Below are 22016 nucleotides of genomic sequence, written 5' to 3'. Positions count from 1 at the left end.
AGAACTGATTAAATTTTCAAGGTCATAGGTCAAAGTTCAAAGAAAAATCTTGGTAAACCCCTATTCTTTAACACTGAATGAATATTCAAAAAATATTTCATATTTGAGAGCGTTATGTAGGATGGTATCCTTTATCGCCTGACAAAGTTTGATCTGGATCTGATCTGGATTACACATTTTCTGTCCATTGAAAACCCCATTTAATATATATATATATATATATATATATATATATATATATATATACTATTGTCTGACAAAGTTTGATCTGGATCTGATCTGGATTGGGGATTTGTGGACATCTGAATTTAATATTGAAAAGCCTGTTTGGTGTACATGTTGCACGATATCTCAATCAAAAGTGCTTCAATCACTCTCATTTGTGACAATGAGGTGCAAATGGGCACTCTCAATGAATAGACTGTTGATCCGCATGTGATCCGTATTGTGGAATTAGCAGGTATTTGAATTTAACATTGAAAAGTGCTTTCACTGCAGCAGATAACAGAATGTTTTCAGAGGAATCCTTCAAATGGTCAAACAAGCACCAAATTCAGCACAAATACTCCTTGGACATTACTCAAAAAAAAAAAAATGACTGGCCACTTGAACTTTCAATAGACAGCCAGGTAGGGATAAATTGAAGAATTACACAGGGGTCAAAATTAAATGGAATCGTTTTGATGGTGTTGAATGCTTGGTCTGCAAAGTAAAGGTCAAACAATGTCGACGTCCATTGGATTCAATGAAATGTGACATATGTTACCCTGTAATGCGTGACCTCAAGCATAAGAGTAGAGGTCTAGAACGGAAATGATGCTATCTTAGGGCCCGGTCCCACTGCCGTTCGGAGGATTTGCGTATGGACTGCACACAAAATTGGTTCATATTCACTTAACATCCGCAATATCCGTGAAACATGCTTGTATGAGTCGGCCGACACCCGCACACATCCGTAATTATCCGCAGAGGCATGTTTTTCCGTTTCCAGGTTTTTTGAGCTGCACAACATTTTGGCTAGGGATGACATCCGCCTTACATATGCCATACATACTCAATACATACCCAATACATACTCAATCTATGCACTGTACGAGGTCTATTAGAGAAGTATCCGACCTTATTTTTTTCAAAAACCATATGGATTTGAATCATGTGTGATTGCATCAGACAAGCTTGAACCCTCGTGCGCATCCGTGAGTTTTTCCACGCCTGTCGGTTGCGTCATTCGACTGTGAGCAGGCTTTGAGTGAGGAGTGGTCCAGCCCCCTCGGCGGATTTTCATTGTCAGGAAATGGCGGAATGATTTGGGCTTTTTTTCCATCAGAATTTTTTCAGAAACTGTTAGAGACTGGCAGCTGGAAACCATTCGAAAAATTTATCTGGCTTTCGGTGAAAATTTTACGGGCTTCGCAGAGAATAAGGACTGTTACTACAGCTTTAAGGACAGCTTTAAGGACAGCTTTAAGGATGCTTGGTGTGCCGCGCTCCATGCCGCCATTGAGAGCCACAAACCACCGGATCATTTCTAAACGGATGGCTCTGTGGATCCGAGGCCGTCGTGTGCACTTTCTCTGGCTATCACAAGAGCTGGACATCAACAATTTTCTGGCAGATTTCACTTTCATGGAAAGCCGAGCGGAGGCTTCGTGTGTCACGACCGATTTGCTGATGGAGCGAGACAAAGGAACACCTCCGTTTTGGTCTCACAGGACGGCTTTGAGATGGCGTTCAGACAGCTGTCGGTGGTTTTTCCATCGAGTGATTATCCGAGAAATTGTGGATGTGCCTGGACATGCCAGAACATGTCCCGTGAGGCTTCATCACGGCGTTGCTTTGCACCATGCGGCACCGCCGTGACGCGCGGAATTCCTCTTCACGTCTGTCTCAATGTGCCGAAAAAGTGCTGATGTCCACGTCTTTTCACAATTTCTGTGCTAGTCAGACGATGTCCCGGATAAAACACAGCGTCCAGTTTGGAAATGAACAGCACATTCCACTGTTACAGGAGTTTTTGTCATGGAAAGAGGAGTGGAGGCTTCGCGCGTAGCGGCGGTGCTGCATGGCGCACAGCAACTCCGTGATGAAGCCTCACGGGACATGTTCTGGCATGTCCAGGCACATCCACAATTTCTCGGATAATCACTCGATGGAAAAACCACCAACAGCTGTCTGAACGCCATCTCAAAGCCGTCCTGTGAGACCAAAATGGAGGTGGTTTTGTCTTGCTCCAGTAGTGAATCCATCGTGACACGCGAAGCCTCCGCTCGGCTTTCCATGACAAAATCTCTTGTTAAAAGTGAAATCTGCCGGAAAATGGTTGATGTCCAGCTCTTGTGATAACCAGAGAAAGTGCACACGACGGTCCTGGCTCCACATTGCCATCCATTTAGAAATGATCCGGTGGTTTGTGGCTCTCGATGGCGGCACGGAGCGCGGCACGCAGAGGGAGGGATTTGCAGCTTGGCAGCGGACTGGGACAGTGTGTAAAATGGATATTTTGTGTGCCTATCATGTCCACATCATGAACTAAAATAAGTTGTAGCGACTGCATACAGATTGGTCACGAATAAAGCATTTTTATTACATCTGCTTTGCATCTGATTTGTGGTGGATGCAAATCAGATTCGCTGTGTTCACAGCTGGATGCCGTTCTTTGTTCCACCGGCTGCCACGTGCTCTGCGCTGGACGCTGCATATATAAAATAATTATTTTGTGATGGATTAATCATTTTATTGTGCAAATTGGCTGTTGAAAAAGGCTCTAATCACCTCCTGAATCACAGCTGGGCCACGCACAAATGGCTAACAAGCTGCAGAAAGCATTTTGAGTCGTCTATAAAGGTAATTATTTGACTTGTTTACATTGGCAAGGCTTGATAAAACATTTGTGTGTTTTTTCCTTCTTGTCTGCAGCTGTTACAGTATTTATTCCTATGTTTATAACAGATTTAACTTCTTGTTTTAATCGTTCATATGAGGTGCACTCTGATGCGAGCCGCTGACATCACCACTCGCCCTGTTCACTGCTTGTTTACTCCAATCAACTTGTCCAAGTCTAGCAGTTGCTTCAGAGGCTGCATTGTTGGTGTGAATAGTGATGCAGACGGCCCGAGTGCGCTTCTTTTATGACCGCAATGCAGATGCCGTGCATGTGCAACACGTGCGAGATGCATTAATAATACACCCGTAATACTGCCATGATAATCACAATGCGTCGGATCCGTTTCCTCACTACATGCATTATACAACCGTGATTGTTCATCATATATTCGCTATACATTACTAATATATCCGTAATTCATACTGGGACATTTGCCATTTTTGGCCATTTTTGTTGCGGACGACAACGAGTGCCTGTAATTTGTATACTCAATTCATGTGCAATTAATCCTCTCCCCAGTGGGACAGGGTCCTTAGACTATAAGCATGTACTACTGGCTATAAAGAGGACCTATTGCACTGATTTGACCAACAAAAACAAGCATAACTGAAAGTTCTTGTTCTTGGCAACAGTTATTCATGGACAACCACCTGTAAGGTGCTCTCCTTTTACAGCACATGATTTCTTGTATTATTTGAGAACAGAATAGTCGACATTAGGTTAAACATATTCCAGCATGCCTTAACCCAGCCACTACCCCCTGCTATTGAGGTTGGTACCATTACTGAGGTATTACCTAGATTTGCATAATTTGATAGTATCTCACCAGGCATGCTGATGAATCTTGTAATGTCTACAAAAAGCACAACCTGCTTATTTGATCCTATACCAACAAAACTGTTTAAGGACTGTGCTGGAAATGATTAAGCTCTCATTAACTTCTGGATCTGTTCCTAAATGTTTCAAATCTGCAGTGATTAAACCATTACTTAAGAAATCTAATCTTGGCCCAAGTGTAATGAAAAACTACAGGCCGATATCAAATCTAACATTTTGCTCTAAAATTCTGGAAAAGGTTGTTCGTGGATCACCTTATTGAGAATAATCTTTTTGAGCCACTGCAGTCTGCATTTAGAAAATATCATTCAGAGAGACAGCTCTCACTAAAGTGGTGAATGATCTTCTGCTTGCAATGGATTTGGACACCACTACAATTCTGGTGCTGTTAGATCTTAGTGCTGCGTTTGATACTGTGGATCATTATATTATACGCGATAGGCCGGAGAATAATTTTGGGATTACTGGGAGTGCCCTTGCATGGTTGACGTCATAGCTGACCAGTCATTCTCATTGTATTTTGTACAATAACACTACCTCTAACCTTAGGCACCCTGCTTTTCTTTCTTTATATAGCACCCCTTGGGCACATATTGCGGCGTTTTGGGATTACCTTTCATTGCTGTGCTGATGATACTCAGTTATACATGCCAATAACTGCTGGTAATCTCATCCACATAAAATCCTGAGAAGATTGCCTTGTATCAGTGAAAAGCTGGATGTCTAACAACTTCCTGCTTTTAAACTCTGATAAGACTGAAATGATGGTTCTTGGTCCAGTGAGACATCTGCATCAGTTTGACCGCCTAGGCTTGCGTGTCATACATCATACTGACAAAGTGAGGAACCTTGGGGTACTTTTGATCCAACGTTGTCCTTTGACCCCCACATTAGAGATATTACGAGGACTGCTTTCTTCCACCTGTATAGGAAATTTGCAGTCTAGTATTAGTGGTCTGCAATTGGATCAATGCTGCTGCCAGGCTTTTGACATGAAACAGAAAGTTTGACCACATTACACCCATTTTGGCATCTCTTCACAGGCTTCCTGTCCCTGTGAGATCAGATATGAAAGTTCTGGTACTAGCCTAAAAAAATTGTTCACGGACTGGCACCTCCCTACTTAGCTGACCTAATTAATCCCTACGTACTGACCCGGGCTCTGCGTTCTCAAGGTGCACAACTACTTTGTGTCCCTAGGGTGAAAAAAAGTCTGCGGTTCACAGGGCTTTTTTTTTTATCATGACTGTGTTCTGTGGAATGATCTCCCTGCATCAATATTGGAGTCAGATTCTGTAGAGACTTTCAAGTCCAGACTTAAGACACACTTATTTTCCCTTTCGTATAGCTAGCATATTGGCATAGTGTGTTACTATGTTTTTTATTATCTTTTAAATTCATTTCATTAGGAAACGCAGCGGGCTGCGGCCTCAACTTTATCTAAATTCTGAGTCTTTTAGTGAAGCTTAGGGCTAGTGGTTGGTGATCACCTTAGTATTTCTTCTGTTTTTCTTGCTGCTTAATACTGACAAATTATACTGTATCTGTTGTCTTTCCGATGTCTGATTCTGTTTTTGTTGAGATGGGTGTGTTGTTTGCTTCTGCTGCCTTCCTGTCCTGTGCACTGGCAAAAATTTCCTGTATATTATTTATTGTAAATTGTTTTGTAAATTGTGTCGGTAGCATGGCCCAAGCAGAGGGTCACCTTTTTGAGTCTGGTCTGCTTGAGGTTTCTTTCTCAAATCATCAGAAGGAGTTTTTCCTTACCACTGTCCCCTGTGTGCTTACTCTGGGAGTTGGTAAGATTAGACCTTACTTGTGTGAATCGCCTTGAGGCAACTTTGTTGTGATTTTGCACTATATAAATGAAAATAAATTGAAATGTGATAACTAAGCTTGACATATGGTGCAAAGCCCTATTAACTCAACCAATAATTTGCATCACTTGTTACCAAAATTAGAGCAACTTTAACTTTTGACCCCTGTACAAACTGAAATTGACATTTGTCACCATTCTTACCTTTTTTTAATCCCATAACTCCATAAGGGCCGCTTCACACAGTACAAATTTGGTTGACTTACGGCGAAACAGTGCAAAACAGTTCGAATTAGCAAACCAATCAATCAATCAATCAATCAATTTTTTTTATATAGCGCCAAATCACAACAAACAGTTGCCCCAAGGCGCTTTATATTGTAAGGCAAGGCCATACAATAATTATGTAAAACCCCAACGGTCAAAACAACCCCCTGTGAGCAAGCACTTGGCTACAGTGGGAAGGAAAAACTCCCTTTTAACAGGAAGAAACCTCCAGCAGAACCAGGCTCAGGGAGGGGCAGTCTTCTGCTGGGACTGGTTGGGGCTGAGGGAGAGAACCAGGAAAAAGACATGCTGTGGAGGGGAGCAGAGATCGATCACTAATGATTAAATGCAGAGTGGTGCATACAGAGCAAAAAGAGAAAGAAACAGTGCATCATGGGAACCCCCCAGCAGTCTACGTCTATAGCAGCATAACTAAGGGATGGTTCAGGGTCACCTGATCCAGCCCTAACTATAAGCTTTAGCAAAAAGGAAAGTTTTAAGCCTAATCTTAAAAGTAGCCTAATCTTAAAAGTAGAGAGGGTGTCTGTCTCCCTGATCTGAATTGGGAGCTGGTTCCACAGGAGAGGAGCCTGAAAGCTGAAGGCTCTGCCTCCCATTCTACTCTTACAAACCCTAGGAACTACAAGTAAGCCTACAGTCTGAGAGCGAAGCGCTCTATTGGGGTGATATGGTACTACGAGGTCCCTAAGATAAGATGGGACCTGATTATTCAAAACCTTATAAGTAAGAAGAAGAATTTTAAATTCTATTCTAGAATTAACAGGAAGCCAATGAAGAGAGGCCAATATGGGTGAGATATGCTCTCTCCTTCTAGTCCCCGTCAGTACTCTAGCTGCAGCATTTTGAATTAACTGAAGGCTTTTTAGGGAACTTTTAGGACAACCTGATAATAATGAATTACAATAGTCCAGCCTAGAGGAAATAAATGCATGAATTAGTTTTTCAGCATCACTCTGAGACAAGACCTTTCTGATTTTAGAGATATTGCGTAAATGCAAAAAAGCAGTCCTACATATTTGTTTAATATGCGCTTTGAATGACATATCCTGATCAAAAATGACTCCAAGATTTCTCACAGTATTACTAGAGGTCAGGGCAATGCCATCCACAGTAAGGATCTGGTTAGACACCATGTTTCTAAGATTTGTGGGGCCAAGTACAATAACTTCAGTTTTATCTGAGTTTAAAAGCAGGAAATTAGAGGTCATCCATGTCTTTATGTCTGTAAGACAATCCTGCAGTTTAGCTAATTGGTGTGTGTCCTCTGGCTTCATGGATAGATAAAGCTGGGTATCATCTGCGTAACAATGAAAATTTAAGCAATACCGTCTAATAATACTGCCTAAGGGAAGCATGTATAAAGTGAATAAAATTGGTCCTAGCACAGAACCTTGTGGAACTCCATAATTAACTTTAGTCTGTGAAGAAGATTCCCCATTTACATGAACAAATTGTAATCTATTAGACAAATATGATTCAAACCACAAAAACATAGCACCATATTTGTGCACGACCATGCACGAACATAGTGCGAGCAACTGGAGCATGTGTAACCACATCGCACAGCTGCTGTTGAAAAATAAAAATAAAAACCAGTTGGTACCTGTGAAACCACATCGCTCCGCTGCTGTGTAAACAATAAGAACCAGGTAGTATGTGTGGAACCACATTGCGCTGTGGAAAACAAAACAAACAAACAAAAAAATGCATGCCACCCATGGGATTCAAAACTGCACTTTACTGATTGCCAGCACAAAACCATACCACTGCGCTACCATCACTGGCTTGTAAATGGTGCGGGAAAATGCCTGAAATCAACAAACAGATGGGCGTATTAAAAAAAATAATAATAATAAAACCACACACCATAAAAAACACCACATTTCATTGAATCCATCTTATCAAGTATGAACCGTCTGTTCCTCTGTAGATGAACCATGGTCACAGACATACAGTCATGCAATGACATTAATGAAGTAGTGCACGCGCTGTTATCATGTCCACATCTACTGGTCCAGCCAGGCCCATGCCAGCTGGACACTGTCCACTGTGACGCGCGTCACAGTGGACAGTTGAAAATTCATGTCCATCCAAACATGATACGTGTTTCCCAGCTGTGACATCCAGAACTACAGATCCAACAGCAGCTGCTGTGGGCGGACACATCCCCTGTCAGTTCAGCGCACACACAACACACCATCTGTACATCCATATGTCAGCAGCTCATGCAAGTGTGCTCCCCCACCCCCACCGGCATGCCACATGTTTACAGATGTGTGTGTGTGTGTGTGTGGGGGGGGGGGGGGTGCAACACATGCGTGATTCACATGCACGGCACGTGTTGTTGTTTTGCAAAGCCACACTAGTGGGGCACTTAGACAAATTTCACAGCCAAAAGTGGTCGTCTGCTGACTGTTTTCATCCTAACAGTGTGACTGGTCACACATTTTTTTAAGTGTCAATTGAGCCGTGTTGGATGTTCGTGTGTGTCAGCTGGAATTTGGTTGACACCTGCCACGAGAGGGATCAAATGGGCTCTCACAGGGCACACTTTGACTTTCAGCCACTGGTGTGCGCAAATAGTTGTAGCAACGTGTCTATGAGGCCTTAGAGGCAACTCCAATTTGTAGTGACAGCTGTACAACGCTTTAGAGGCAGCTCCAATTTTACACGAAATGCATAAGTTTCATGCTTCATGTGCAATTTGTCCACATTAATACTATGTGTGAAGGGGCCCTAACATTTAGTCATAGATAGTCCTGTATCTTTTTGGAATCATTGTGATCAAACAAATTCAAGTGGCCAATCATTTGTTTTTTCTTTTTTGAAAGAGTAATGTCTCAGGTGTATGTGTGCCAATGTTGGTGCTTATTTCCAGAAATGAACAATTGTTACAATTACCTGCTCCACTATTTTGATCTATATTTTGCATTAAATTTTAGCTTATGAAAAGCCACTTCTAAAAATATATGAAATTGGAAATTAGTGTTGGCAGAGCTTTGCAATCTATTAGCGCAGTGCTATAGTTATACATTAATACTGGGAGGATGTCTGATGACATCGTCTATCTCAGTCGCCATTGCTGTTGATGATGTCCTTGCAGGCTGCATCACAAATATGAAAATACTTAACTTTGTCCTGATGCCAGTGTTTTCTAATAATATACCCTTCCCACATCCACAAAATCAAATTTTGCACCGCTTCAAAATTGGGCTACTTTTCAAAAAGCATCTCTCTTATGAACTTTAAAAGAGTCATTTCCCAAAAGCATCTCAAAAAGATGTCCAGGGCGTCCAGGGGGCATCTTTTTTGGATGCCCCCTGGACGCCTCGCTGGAGAGGAGTTCTGGGCACGTCCCATTGGGAGGAGGCCCTGGGAAAGACCCAGGACATGCTGGAGGGACTACGTCTCGCAGCTGGCTTGGGAATGCCTCGGGGCTCCCCCAGAGGAGCTGGGGGAGGTGTGTGTGGATCGGGAGGTCTGGGCAGCTTTGCTTGAGCTGCTGCCCCCACAACCCAACCTTGGATGAAGCAGAAGAAAATGGATGGATGGATGGATGGATGGATGGATGGATGGATGGATGGATGGATGGATGGATGGATGGATGGATGGATGGATGGATGGATGGATGGATTTTCCAAAAGCACTGTAACTAAACAGACTTGCTAGAATCATCACAGTTTAATGTGTATATTCTAAAAAACATTTAAAGACCATCTACAGAGCCTCCAGAATTTACATAAAGAGCTACAATATGCATTACCATATTTTCTAAACCTCAGCTATTTGCATGTTCATGTCACACAGTTTTGAAACACCCGAAACTATGTATTCATGAACACAAACATTAAATGGACAATATGTGCTATTTTCCACATTGCAAAGATGCAATCCTCAGGATGCACCTGTCATAAATTAACATAATCCACACTTTTTGTGGGAACTATGGTGTTTGTGCATGTTTTTACACATGCAACCCTTTACTAGGTTCAGGTTTGAACAGAGCCACCGTACAGATGAAAATGTCTTGGGTTTGCTCACAGGTCTTTAGATTTTTAGTTTAAGGTTGTTTTTTAATACTACCTGACCATTTTGGTTGTCTTTTTTTATTTATTTGTTTGTTTGCTTTAATATACAACATGACTGCTATTTGAATGTACCACACGGTGTAAATATATGTTCTCCATCTGATCAGCACCATAGACAGCTCACATTATGACATGTATGTGTGCATTTTCTCTTATAAGCTCCATACTTACAAAGAAAGAAAGAAAGAGAGAGAAAAAAGAAGACAGAGCACACTTTTAACTATTAAGACATATTTATCAGGATCCCTGGCCCTGGGGCCGTTTGTATCCCTCTGCACAGTTATTTGGTTCAAGCAATTAGAGGTTGCATCCAATTCAATAATAATAATTATGTAATTATGTGCAGCATATTTTCACTCAGTACAACTCATCACCACAGCCATCCTGCTTCTTCAACAATTTATGAGCATTTCTATTTCAACAGAAATTGATAACAGCCACTTCAACCTGTAATCCATCACTGATAATCTGGAAGCAGAGATTAAAATAACACAAAGAGCAGACATGTGCCAATCTGAATGACATGCTTACATTCCATGTTGCAGAATGTCATTTGAAAAAAAAAAGTGCTGAGCGTCTGTCAAATGACAAGTTCACGTGCCACAATTTGTCAATGATATAAAAGTTCCTCACCTGTTTCAAGATGGTGTAATTTGAGCCATCAACGCTGAGCTTTCTGATTTCATGGTGGTCTGCCATAATGAGAAAAGGTTCCTCAACTGAAATGAGAAATACCAAGCATAAGATAACCAGTAAAATTGCATTAGCTGTCTTCAGCTCCAGAAATGAAGAAGAAAAACTGTACGAACCTGAAAGAGCTTTACAAGTATTGGGATTTCGCATCAGTGATTCATAGCCATCCACGCACAGACATTTGTAAGAGCCATATGTGTTGATGCAATGCTGGCTGCAGGGGAGGGTTGAGGAGCACTCATCTATATCCACACAAGTCTTCCCATCATCCTTCAGACGAAATCCAGGCCAGCATTTACACTAATAACAATAACAAACAGTACAAATACACATTGAATTTTGAAAAGAAGACAAGCTTATGTTTGGTTTATTTGCCATCCTTTAAAAAGTTAGAATTATGAAAATATATTATCGTAATTTCCAAATGCTGAGATTTATACAAGGCCATGAAAAAAAAAATGCCAAAAGATTTTTGGCATATTCAAAAAAATCATTAGTGGCAGCATGGTGAATTAGTGGTTGGCACTATTGCCTCACAACAAGAAGGTCATGTGATCGATTCCCACTTGTGGCCTTTCTGTGTAGAGTTTGCATGTTCTCCTCATGCTTGCATGGGCTCCCTCCGAGTGCTCCAACTTCCTTCCACATCCAAAGGCATACAGGTTAGGTAGATTGGAAACTTTAAATTTTCTGTAGGTGTGCATGCGGGTGTGAATGTGTTTGTCTTTCTTGCCCTGTAACAGAATGGCATCCTGTCTAAGGTGTACCCCGCCTCATGCCCTATGACTGCTGTGATAGGCCCCTGTGATCCCAAATTAGAGCAAACAGATATAGAAAATGGATGGATGGATAATAATTAGTTGAAGTCTCTAGTGGTCTTACAAAAACATCACATTGATTGTGTTGTCTTTGTGGACTCACACATTAAATTGTAAAAACATAAAAGTAATCAGATATTTATTATTCTGGCAAATAATTACTTTCTTCAAAAAAATATCTGTAATGTATTGTTCTAAATATAAGATGGTGTGTTTTTCCCCTTGGAAATACAATAAGGAAATGGAAAGATCTGTCCTTAAACAAGCCCCTTCAACTGCATTACTTCAGTCCACATAGCTGTAAATGGGTAGTGGCCAAGGCTGAAGAAGTAAACTGTATCAGACTGGTGCCCCATCCAGCGGAGAGTGATAGATTTTCAGAGTTTCTTACTATGAAATCCAGGGATGGCCCACAGTGCATTTATAAAACTTATGTCTTCTTTATTTTCTTCTTATATTCAGGGTCTAAACATTTAAGTGCCACATATACAACCCCAATTCCAATGAAGTTGGGACACTGTGTAAAATGTAGATAAGCTTGAATCTTCGACTGGACTGGGTTGCTTGACACGAGGATGTTTCAATTCTAATCGCAGACACTTCCTCAGCTAAAATTCTTGCTGTGGTAGTCTGACTTCTGTCTTGACTATTCTTCTCTACAAGAGTCATACTTCTCTACTATGGAAACCACTTGGACAACTGAGAGCCTTCACAGAAATGTTGTGTAAAATGTCCAAAAAAAATAAATAAATAAATAAACAGAATACAATGATTTGCAAATCCTCTTCAACCTATATTAAATTGAATATACCATGAAAACAACATATTTAATGTTCAAACAGATAAACTTTATTGTTTTTGTGCAAATATTTGCTCATTTTAAAATGGATGCCTGTAACACGTTTCAAAAAACCTGGGACGGTGGTATGTTTACCACTGTGTTACATCACCTTTCCTTCTAACAACACTCAATAAGCATTTGGGAACTGAGGACACTAATTGTTGAAGCTTTGTAGGTGGAATTCTTTCCCATTCTTGCTTGATGTACGACTGCAGTTGTCCAACAGTCCGGGGTTGATGGATGATGGAATCCTTAAATTACTTGTAATTGAATGTTCAAATCAAAATCAAATTTATTAATTTATATAGCGCCAATTCACGATAAAATCGTCCCAAGGCACTTCACACAACATAAAAAACAATTAAAATTTAAACGACGACGATAAAAAAAAGACAACCATAGAAGAATACAAGAATAAAAACACATCATAACACTAATGATAAAACAGGGAAAACAAATGAGTCTTTAAACGTGATTTAAAAGTCTCCACAGTGTCCAACTGCCAAATGTGTGCCGGCAGATCGTTCCACAGAGCTGGGGCACGATAGGAGAAAGCTCTGTGACCGGCAGACTTTTTATTCACCCTGGACACACAGAAGTCCTGCACCCTGACAACGCAGGGCCCGAGCTGGTACATAGGGGCTTACCAGGTCAGCCAGATAGGGAGGTGCAAGTCCATGAACAATTTTATAAACTAATAACAGTACTTTAAAATCCGATCTTGCAGGAACAGGAAGCCAGTGCAGGGATGCCAAAATGGGCGTAATGTGGTCAAACTTTCTGCTTTGTGTCAAAAGTCTGGCAGCAGCGTTTTGAACCAGTTGAAGACCCCTAAACCTGGACTGTGGTAAGCCAGAAAATAGAGCATTACAATAGTCCAATCTAGAAGAGACAAATGCATGAATCAAAGTCTCAGCATCAGCCATAGACAGGATGGGACGAATCTTCGCTATATTTCGCAAATGGAAGAAAGCAGTCCTCGTAATGTCTCTAATGTGGAGATCAAAGGACAACGTAGGATCAAAAATTACTCCAAGGTTCCTCACTTTATCCGTATGATGTATAACACATGGACCTATGCTAAGTGCTAGCTGATCAAATTGATGCCGATACCTCGCTGGACCAAGAACCATAACTTCAGTCTTATCAGAATTTAAAAGTAGGAAGTTACTAGACATCCAACTTCTTACTGATGCAAGGCAATCTTCCAAAGATTTTATGTGAGTGAGATTACCAGCAGTTATTGGCATGTACAATTGAATGTCATCAGCATAGCAATGAAAGGGAATCCCAAAGTGCCGCAGTATATTCCAGAGGGGTGCTACATAAAGGGAAAAAAGCAGGGGGTCTAAAATGGATCCCTGAGGAATCCCAAACTTCATGTCCCTATGATCAGAGGAGGTTCCATTACACAATACACAGTAAGAACGACTGGACAGGTATGACGTCAACCATGCAAGAGCAGTTCCAGTAATCCCAAAGTGATTCTCCAGCCTATTGAGTAAATATGATGATCCACAGTATCAAATGCAGCACTAAGATCCAGCAGCACCAAGACTGTAGTGGTATCTGAGTTCATTGCTCACAAAAGGTCATTCACTACTTTAGTAAGTGCTGTCTCTGTGGAGTGAAATTTTCTAAAAGCAGACTGCAGTGGCTCAAAAAGATTATTCTGAGTGAGGTAGCCCACGAGCTGTCGCGAAACCACTTTTTCCAGGATTTTAGAACAAAATGATAGATTTGATATCGGTCTATAATTCTTCAATACACTAGGGTCGAGATTGGATTTCTTAAGTAATGGTTTAATAACTGCAGACTTGAAACATTTAGGAACAGATCCAGAAGTTAATGACAGATTAATAATTTCCAGCACAGTTTTGTTTGTATAGGATCAAATAAATAGGTTGTGCTTTTAGTAGACGTCATGAGCTTGGTCAGCGCGCCTAGCGAGATACCATCAAAATCTGTAAATCTGGGTAACACCACGTTGGGTGCATCCACCTCCATAGCAGTATGCAATGGTTGGACCAAAGCCTGCTGAGTTATGCTCAACCTAATATCCTCAATTTTCTTCTCGAAATATGTTCAAATGTTGCAAAACATTGTTCTTAAACTGTTGGACTATTTTTTTTCACGCAGTTGTTCACAAAGTGGTGATCCTCACCCCATCTTTGCTTGTAAATAGCTGAGGCTTTTGGGGATGCTCCTTTTATACCCAGTCATGATACTCACTATTAGTGTCCTTAGAAAAAAATAGTGTCCTCAGTCCTCACTTTTGAAACGTGTTGCAGGCAAATAGTTGAGCTTTGCTCCCTCAGGTGGCACTGCAATAAAATCCAACATCATTGTGCAAAGGATCTTACCGCATGGGCTCAGGAACACTTCAGAAAACCATTGTCAGTTAACACAGTTCATCACTATATATACAAGTGCAAGTGAAAACTCTACCATGCAAAGTGAAAGCCATACATCAACAACATCCAGAAACCCTGCCGCCTTCTCTGGGCCCGAGCTCATTTAAAATGGAGAGATGCAAAGTGGAAGAGTGTGCTGTGGTCTGATGAATCCATATTTCAAATTGTTTTGGAAATCATGGACCTCGTGTCCTCCAGACAAAAGAAGAAAAAGACCATCCAGATTGTTACCAGCGCAAAGTTCAAAACCCAGCATCTGTGATGGTATGGGGGTGTATAAGTTGCCCATGGTGTGGGCAACTTACACATCTGTAATGGCACCATCAATGCTGAAAGGTACATCCAGGTTTTGGAGCAACACATGCTGCCATCCAAGCAATGTCTTTTTCAGGGACGTACCTGTTTATTTCAGCAAGACAATGCCAAGCCACATCATGCACATGTTACAACAGTGTGGCTTCTTAGTAAAAGAGTGCAGGTACTAGACTGGCCTGCCAGCAGTCCAGACCTGTCTCCCACTGAAAATGTGTGGCACATTATGAAGTGCAAAGTACGACAATGGAGACCCTGCACTTTTGAACAACTGAAGTCGTACATCAAGCAAGAATGGGAAAGAATTCCACCTACAAAGCTTCAACAATTAGTGTCCTCAGTTCCCAAATGCTTATTGAGTGTTGTTAGAAGGAAAGGTGATGTAACACAGTGTCCCAGATTTTTTAAACGTGTTGCAGGTATCCATTTCAAAATGAGCAAATATTTGCACAAAAACAATAAAATTTATCCGTTTGAACATTAAATATCTTGTCTTTGTGGTGTATTCAATTGAATATAGGGTGAAGAGGATTTGCAAATCATTGTATTCTGTTTTTATTTACATTTTACACAACGTCCCAACTTCATTGGAATTGGGGTTGCTTTTGAAACAATGTTAATTGTCGAATTTGGCTTTCTACTGACACACTAATAAAGTCAGTACAGAAATACCGCAGTCCTTAATTCAGTGCTTTTGAATAGCCCTATGGGTGTCCTATGCATGTAAGTCAAATACCAAAAAAAAAAAATAATAAAATAATAAAAAACACAATATTACACATTCGCACATCCTTTTAAATATTAACACACACAAATGACCAGCTCAGAAAAATCAAAGATATTGACAAATCTTGTTTTAAGTCATTACAAATTAACATCTGAGGAATTTATTATTTTAAAATAATGGATGCATTATGGTTCTATTACAAAATCAATATATTGCTTTTAGAATGGCTTTAGAAGATGCTGCAATGATAGATAACATATTTAAGACATCATCAGCCCTTTTAATCAAAGTAATGCAGGTCAGCAATGAAAATGTCTCACACCCTATCTGTATTATATAGTGAAATGAAAGCCATGATAGAGATGGGCCTTTTTGCAACAAAATTACATCAGGTTTAATGACTAACCCTTGCCACACACACGCACATACGCGCACGCGCGCACACACACACACAAACACACAAATAAGTTAAAGTGCTTGAATCCGCCGCTGTGGACCCAGTGAAATTCCCTTTCCTCTCCAAAGTTATAACCTTGAGGCCTTTCCACTGACCTCTGTTTGAGCCAGAAACCATGTGCTCTCTGTCCAGCTCTGGCACAGTCTTGTTCGTGTAGAGAGCTTTTCTGCCACTTTGTCACTTGATGCAGTGAAAATTATCTTATGGAGGAGTACCAGAGGAAAGCCCAGTCATGAAGGCAAGAATCAGTGGAGTCTGACGGCAGAGTTGGCCACAGCACTGAAGATACGGCCTTGACCTGCATAAACCTCTCTAACATCGTGTGTCATTACCCGACACAGTCAGGGAGCACAGATGGTTGTTAACACATTATTAAAGTCCTCTGACAGCATCAAGGTTATGTAAAAAAAAAAAAAGTGTCAATGTATGCATGTCCCTGCCCATCTTTATCTGTTTAATGATGTGCAAAGTTAGGCTAGATTCATTATCTGCCATTAATCATTTAGATCTGCTGCGATTAGTTAACTGTTACTGCACTAGAAATGGAAGTGGTGAGACATCTGGTTTAATAAACTTAGGGAGGAAAACCTCACACTGTATTAAATGACTGGGATTAATGGTTTAAGTTTAGTCAGCAGGTTTTTTTCTCGGGGAGAATGCATGTTGAATTTATTGGACTGTTACAAGTCCACTGGTGACTGACTGACTACCTTATATCCTACAGGAAGATCTTCACAGTCCTGTGTGCACCCGCTGACCCGGCGATTCAGGCATTCATTCACATTGCAGTTCATCTCATCAGATCGGTCTCCGCAATCATCTCTTCCATCACAGAGGTTACCCTTAGAAATGCAGCGTCCGTTGGAGCACATGAAGAAAGAGCCATTGCAGAGACTTCCTGCAAGAAAGCAAGATGTGAGTGTCACTGGTACGAAGCTCCATAAGAGAAGAATGTTTGTGAATTGACAAAGGAACACAGAAGATTAATTCCATCTGGGACAGCTCTCCAGCTGTAGTGCCTTTTGTTTCCAACATACGTCCCCACCAGTTTCCTGGGAGAACTGTGCAGCTGGTGACACTGATGAAGTGCTTCCAGCTGAGAGCCAAACAGAAGTCTTACCTGCAGCCAGACATTTGAGGTTCAGCGGTAGTTCGTCAGAGTAGTCGGGACAGTCAGCGTAGCCATCGCACTCCCACTGCGAGCTGAGAAGACAGCGCCCGTCCCTGCAGCGAAACTCCTCTGATCCGCACAAGCGATACACTGAAGAAAGTGACAAAATCAAGTGCTCAAATTACATTTTAGCTTCAGTTTAGGTTTCCATTTCAGCAGAGTGGAGGCGGCGTGGGTGAACACAGACTGAACTTTGGGGATGTCGTGGATAATCATGATTTGCTCAACCGTGTGCGTTGCATGTCTCGTTTAAACTGCTGTGTCAACTTTAATGTAGCATGATGCAAATGTTCACCAAAGAGAGAGACACTTCGACAGGAAATAATATTGTCCGGATGGCGAAGAGTGTCAAGAAAAATCAAAAATATGATAGAACCACAACTCCACAGTCAGAAAGAGATGGTGATTTTTATACTTCACCTTAATCATCTTTATGTTTGTCACTTGAAGAATCCATATTGGTGAATGTTAAAAACTTCAGTACAAACAATAACCATACACGTATTGACAAGCAACAGCGCATTAGTGTCCACCAGGATCCTGTAACTAGCAACAAGGCTTCACAAGCAACCTGTCTGTCAACCAGTATGTCTTTATATTCCTTTTGCGTCATTATGCATGTTAAAAACAATCCAATCTCATGCCATTTCATGATGGCATCATGAAAAGTACATTATTAATCTGTGGGTTCATGATACTGTTATAAAAAGCGCCACATTTTTTGGAGCTTGTGCACCGGAGTGCAAATTCATTTTGTGACAGTATCACAAATGCAGGGTGATGTGAGGGGGGCCTGTGGGGGTTATGGTTAGTGTTAGGGAAAGGGGTAGGGTTAAAAATAATAAAATAAAAAAATGCGTCATGAAAATGTTACTAATTTTGTGACTGGGGAACAAACAAAAAGCATGAGACTGGGCTGGTTAAAAAATGCCAATGTGACCCAAAATAGGAGGTTCATGGGTCCTCATCTGCATTTATTAGAGCCCAAAAATTCAAGGCTGAATATCCAGTAGAGCTTATGTAGGTGATTTTGGACATTTTTAGGACCCACTTAGGCTAATGTCTCACTGGGCTGTGACAGCCTCCAAATGGCATCGAGGAAGACATTTGTGCAGTTCGGTGTGAGGTTCACCCTCATTCACCATCCCCTTGCCTCAGTTACAGGGTGGCACCCTTGTGTCACCTGAGTTTCGAACAGACCAAAAAATTTGCATGATAAACTCCCTCGCCAAACTGTCAGACAGCATCTTGTACCCCTCACCAGATTGTCTCTGCAACTCTCAATGTGCAGCCCAGTCTCACGTTTTTGTTGTTGTTGTTGTTGTTGTTGTTTTTTGTGCTCCCGTGACAAAATGAGTCACATTTTTGTGACAGAGGTTTTTTAACTCACTATTCCTAACCCTACTCCTACCCCCAACCCTAACCTTAGCCATAACCTAATCTTACTCCTTCCCTGATTGATGCACATTCAATCAATCAATCAATTTTTTTATATAGCGCCAAATCACAACAAACAGTTGCCCCAATTCGATGTGCACTCACATGAGTGGGCTGGATTCATGAGCTGCATGAACTGGATTCATTGTGTTTACCTCTATTTATTTAATTATTTAATTATTCTGAGGACAGAAGTGAAAATTAAGTTTAATGCTCCTGCTCAGCGGACACCTGACGTGGTCGTGTGTGGGTGAGCTGGCCACATCCTGTAATGGCATGGAGGAGCTGTACCATCTAATGGATTTCAGTTTTATGCATGGCCCGACTGTACGCACTCATCAAGCAGGGCCCATGCCAACTAATGGAACTAAGTTTTATGTGTGGCCCAGCTGTACAGTCGCGTCAGGTGTTAGACATGTCTTTTTTTCTGGCATGGAGGAGCTATGCTGTCTAATGGAACAACATTTTATGTCTGGCCCGGCTGTGAAGGCACGTATACTGGATGCATCCTGTCTGGCCACAGAGGAGCGCACAAACCAGATTTACTGTGTTTTTCTTTTTCTTAATTAATTTTTCTGAAAATCGTAGGCTAATTCTGCTGGCCGGCCTTCGTGCATGCAGGGACAGTGAGGACACCTGTGTGGAGAATGTGGGCGAGACAATACGGATTAATTGTTTTTATGTCATTGTCTGTGAGAATGTCAATGGAACTTGACAGACACAGCTCAGTGGACATCTTTCTGTAAGTCCCTGAGTGGCTGTTCATACTTTTCACCTTGTTTTGTTCATTATTATTTATTTATTATTTACAGTGCTTTTTCTGCCTAAAGTCGGGGGAATTTTTCCAGCCTGTTTCACATAATAACAATGTAATATTCCACATACAAAATGTGAGTAAAACGTGAGGTCATTTCAGCCACACCAGTGGCGCTGAACATCCGTGAGAGTGCCATTCAACTTTTGCATGTATCCCTGTTACCATGTATGTATACAGAATGTCCGAGATTTGTGGCCATATTTTTGCATGTGTTGGGAGGATCAATTCAGTGACATTCCACATGAGAAAGTTACTGCCTTTTTGCCTGTTTTTGCGCATTTTTTGTCTCTGCCACCTCTCCACTAGTTGCGCATCATTGACCCTTGCTGACTAACTCCACTCATCTTGTGCTTGCCCTGCTAATCACAAGGAATGTTTATATGCTTATATAAATATGAACAAACCATAAAATGCACTTTGTACAGAATATTATAAGAGTATGGGATTAAACTTGTTAAACTGATAGAGCCTCATGTATATCTGTTCTGTCTGACCTATGTTGAAATTTGTGAAGTGTTACTTCTTTCAGTTTGTTGATAGATTTTTAATACATCCCTTAAATCTTACTTTCATGCAGTATAATGTCGCTACAGATGACAAGACAAGTAAGAATCACAAATTAATTTATACATCAAAACAGACTTGTGTAATGAAGTTCTTGCTATTAACATTAAACTTTGATTTTTGATCACAATTAGATGTGCACTGGTTGGTATTTTAATGCCTCTGTGTCTGTACAAAAACACCAGACACACATTCAAAGTACATTTCAGGCCCAGTACATTACAATTTTAGCTTCATTTCTCAATGGCAAACAATTATTAACAATGTCTGCAATCTGGGATAAGACATGTACACAGCCAATCTTCTGCAGGGACATAATATCACTGGAGACAGACCCCCCCCACACACTGACAAGTGAACAATGTCATAGTGATTAAGTGCTAAGGGAAAAATCCTAAAAAATCTTGTTCCCAACCCAGATGTGGTTCACCTTGGAGGGGACAGCAGTGATACCCAACCTCACACAAAATTTCAAGTCAGCAGTTGCAATAAATTTTGGATTATGACTTATACAAATGAACACATACACACACACACACACATGCCTATACACAGACACACTTCTGAATACCCTTTTGTCTCCTTTATGGTGGGGTGAGGGTAATTACAAAGGCTACAACTGCTATTCCACAATCCAATTTGTCAAACTTGTCTGTGTGTACCTTTAAAAAGGGTGAGTTTCACTTGAAGGGTCAAAATAAGCTAGAACTACTTGCCACATTCCACTGACTCATCAGATCCATCTCCACAGTCATCATCATGGTCACAGACGAACCGCCGGGCGATGCACACTTTGTTGTGGCAGTGGAATGAGCTGTCGTCACAGGTGTTGTTGGGTGCTGTTGCATGAAAAGAAGTGGGTTAAGGTGTGAAGATGTGGTTTGATTTAATCTGACATGATGAAAGATGAGTGATAAATGCAGAACCTCAGCAGGAGTAAACGTTTTGCATATTAGTGGGAGGTTTTCTGTTTGCTGGTTATTTTTTTTTTGTAATTTAGATGATTTACATCCAATTACAAACAGTTTGAATTTTTTGACACAGATAAAGATGAGCTGAGATGAATCCAAACAGCAAACCCCTTGTAAATGTGGTTATAATCCTCTTCTATATTTCTGGCCATTTATATTTACCTCCGCCAACGAAGATGGGAGGAGGTAATGTTTTCACCCGTTTGTTTGGAGCCCACAATTTTTCATATATTCTTATGAACTTTTTACTGAATATTCATATCCTGATAGGCAAGAACTGTTTCAAATTTCAAGGTCAAAGGTCAAAGTTATTAAAATCTTGGAAAATTGGAAAAATTCCTATATTTAACATTGAATGAATTTTCAAAAATTCATCTCTGTCAAAAAAGATCAAATTTGTTTCTTATGTTAGAGCCTTATGTAAGATGGTATCATTTATCAACTGACAAAGTCTGATCCAGAACTGAACCAGATTACAGATTTTGTGGCCTTTAAATTTAACATTGAAAACCCTATTTAATATATATTTTTACATTATATCTGAATCAAACTTGCCCCAGTCACTCTCATATTTGAAAGTGAGATGCAGCATGGCACTCACTATCTCCTGACAAAGTTTGATCTGGATCTGATTATCACATTTGAATTTAATGTTGAAAAGACCATTTAATGTACATTTTGCATTTTATCACAGTCAAAAGTGCCTCAATCACTCTCATTTGTGATAATGAGGTGTAAAGTGGCACTCACAATGAATAGACTAAGTTTAATCAGCATGTGATCTGTATTGCTGGTTCAGCAGATATTTGATTTTAACTTTGAAAAGCCCTTTTGATCTATACTTTGTATTATATTTTAGCTTATGAGAAGCCACTTTGGAC

The 22016-nt window shown here is 40.7% G+C and overlaps 1 protein-coding gene and 1 long non-coding RNA gene across 2 annotated transcripts in view; one reads left to right on the top strand and one right to left on the bottom strand.

Moving 5' to 3' along the window:
* Window positions 1-22016, bottom strand: part of lrp1bb (low density lipoprotein receptor-related protein 1Bb) — a 1555752-nt gene that overhangs the window by 367479 nt on the left and 1166257 nt on the right. The window contains exons 53-57 of the mRNA XM_034186395.1: window positions 20881-21003; window positions 17296-17436; window positions 16886-17073; window positions 10723-10906; window positions 10547-10632 (exon numbers count right to left, since the gene is read on the bottom strand). Of these exons, the coding sequence (XP_034042286.1) occupies window positions 10547-10632; window positions 10723-10906; window positions 16886-17073; window positions 17296-17436; window positions 20881-21003 (722 nt within the window). The remainder of the gene's footprint in view (window positions 1-10546; window positions 10633-10722; window positions 10907-16885; window positions 17074-17295; window positions 17437-20880; window positions 21004-22016) is intronic.
* Window positions 365-21980, top strand: LOC117524584. Its single transcript, XR_004564802.1, has 2 exons — window positions 365-460; window positions 21938-21980. It is a non-coding gene; the product is annotated as an uncharacterized LOC117524584 (long non-coding RNA).

The sequence above is a fragment of the Thalassophryne amazonica genome, chromosome 14 (assembly GCF_902500255.1).
Source record: "Thalassophryne amazonica chromosome 14, fThaAma1.1, whole genome shotgun sequence".
NCBI lineage: Eukaryota > Metazoa > Chordata > Actinopteri > Batrachoidiformes > Batrachoididae > Thalassophryne > Thalassophryne amazonica.
This window is presented reverse-complemented; position numbering and strand designations above follow the sequence as displayed.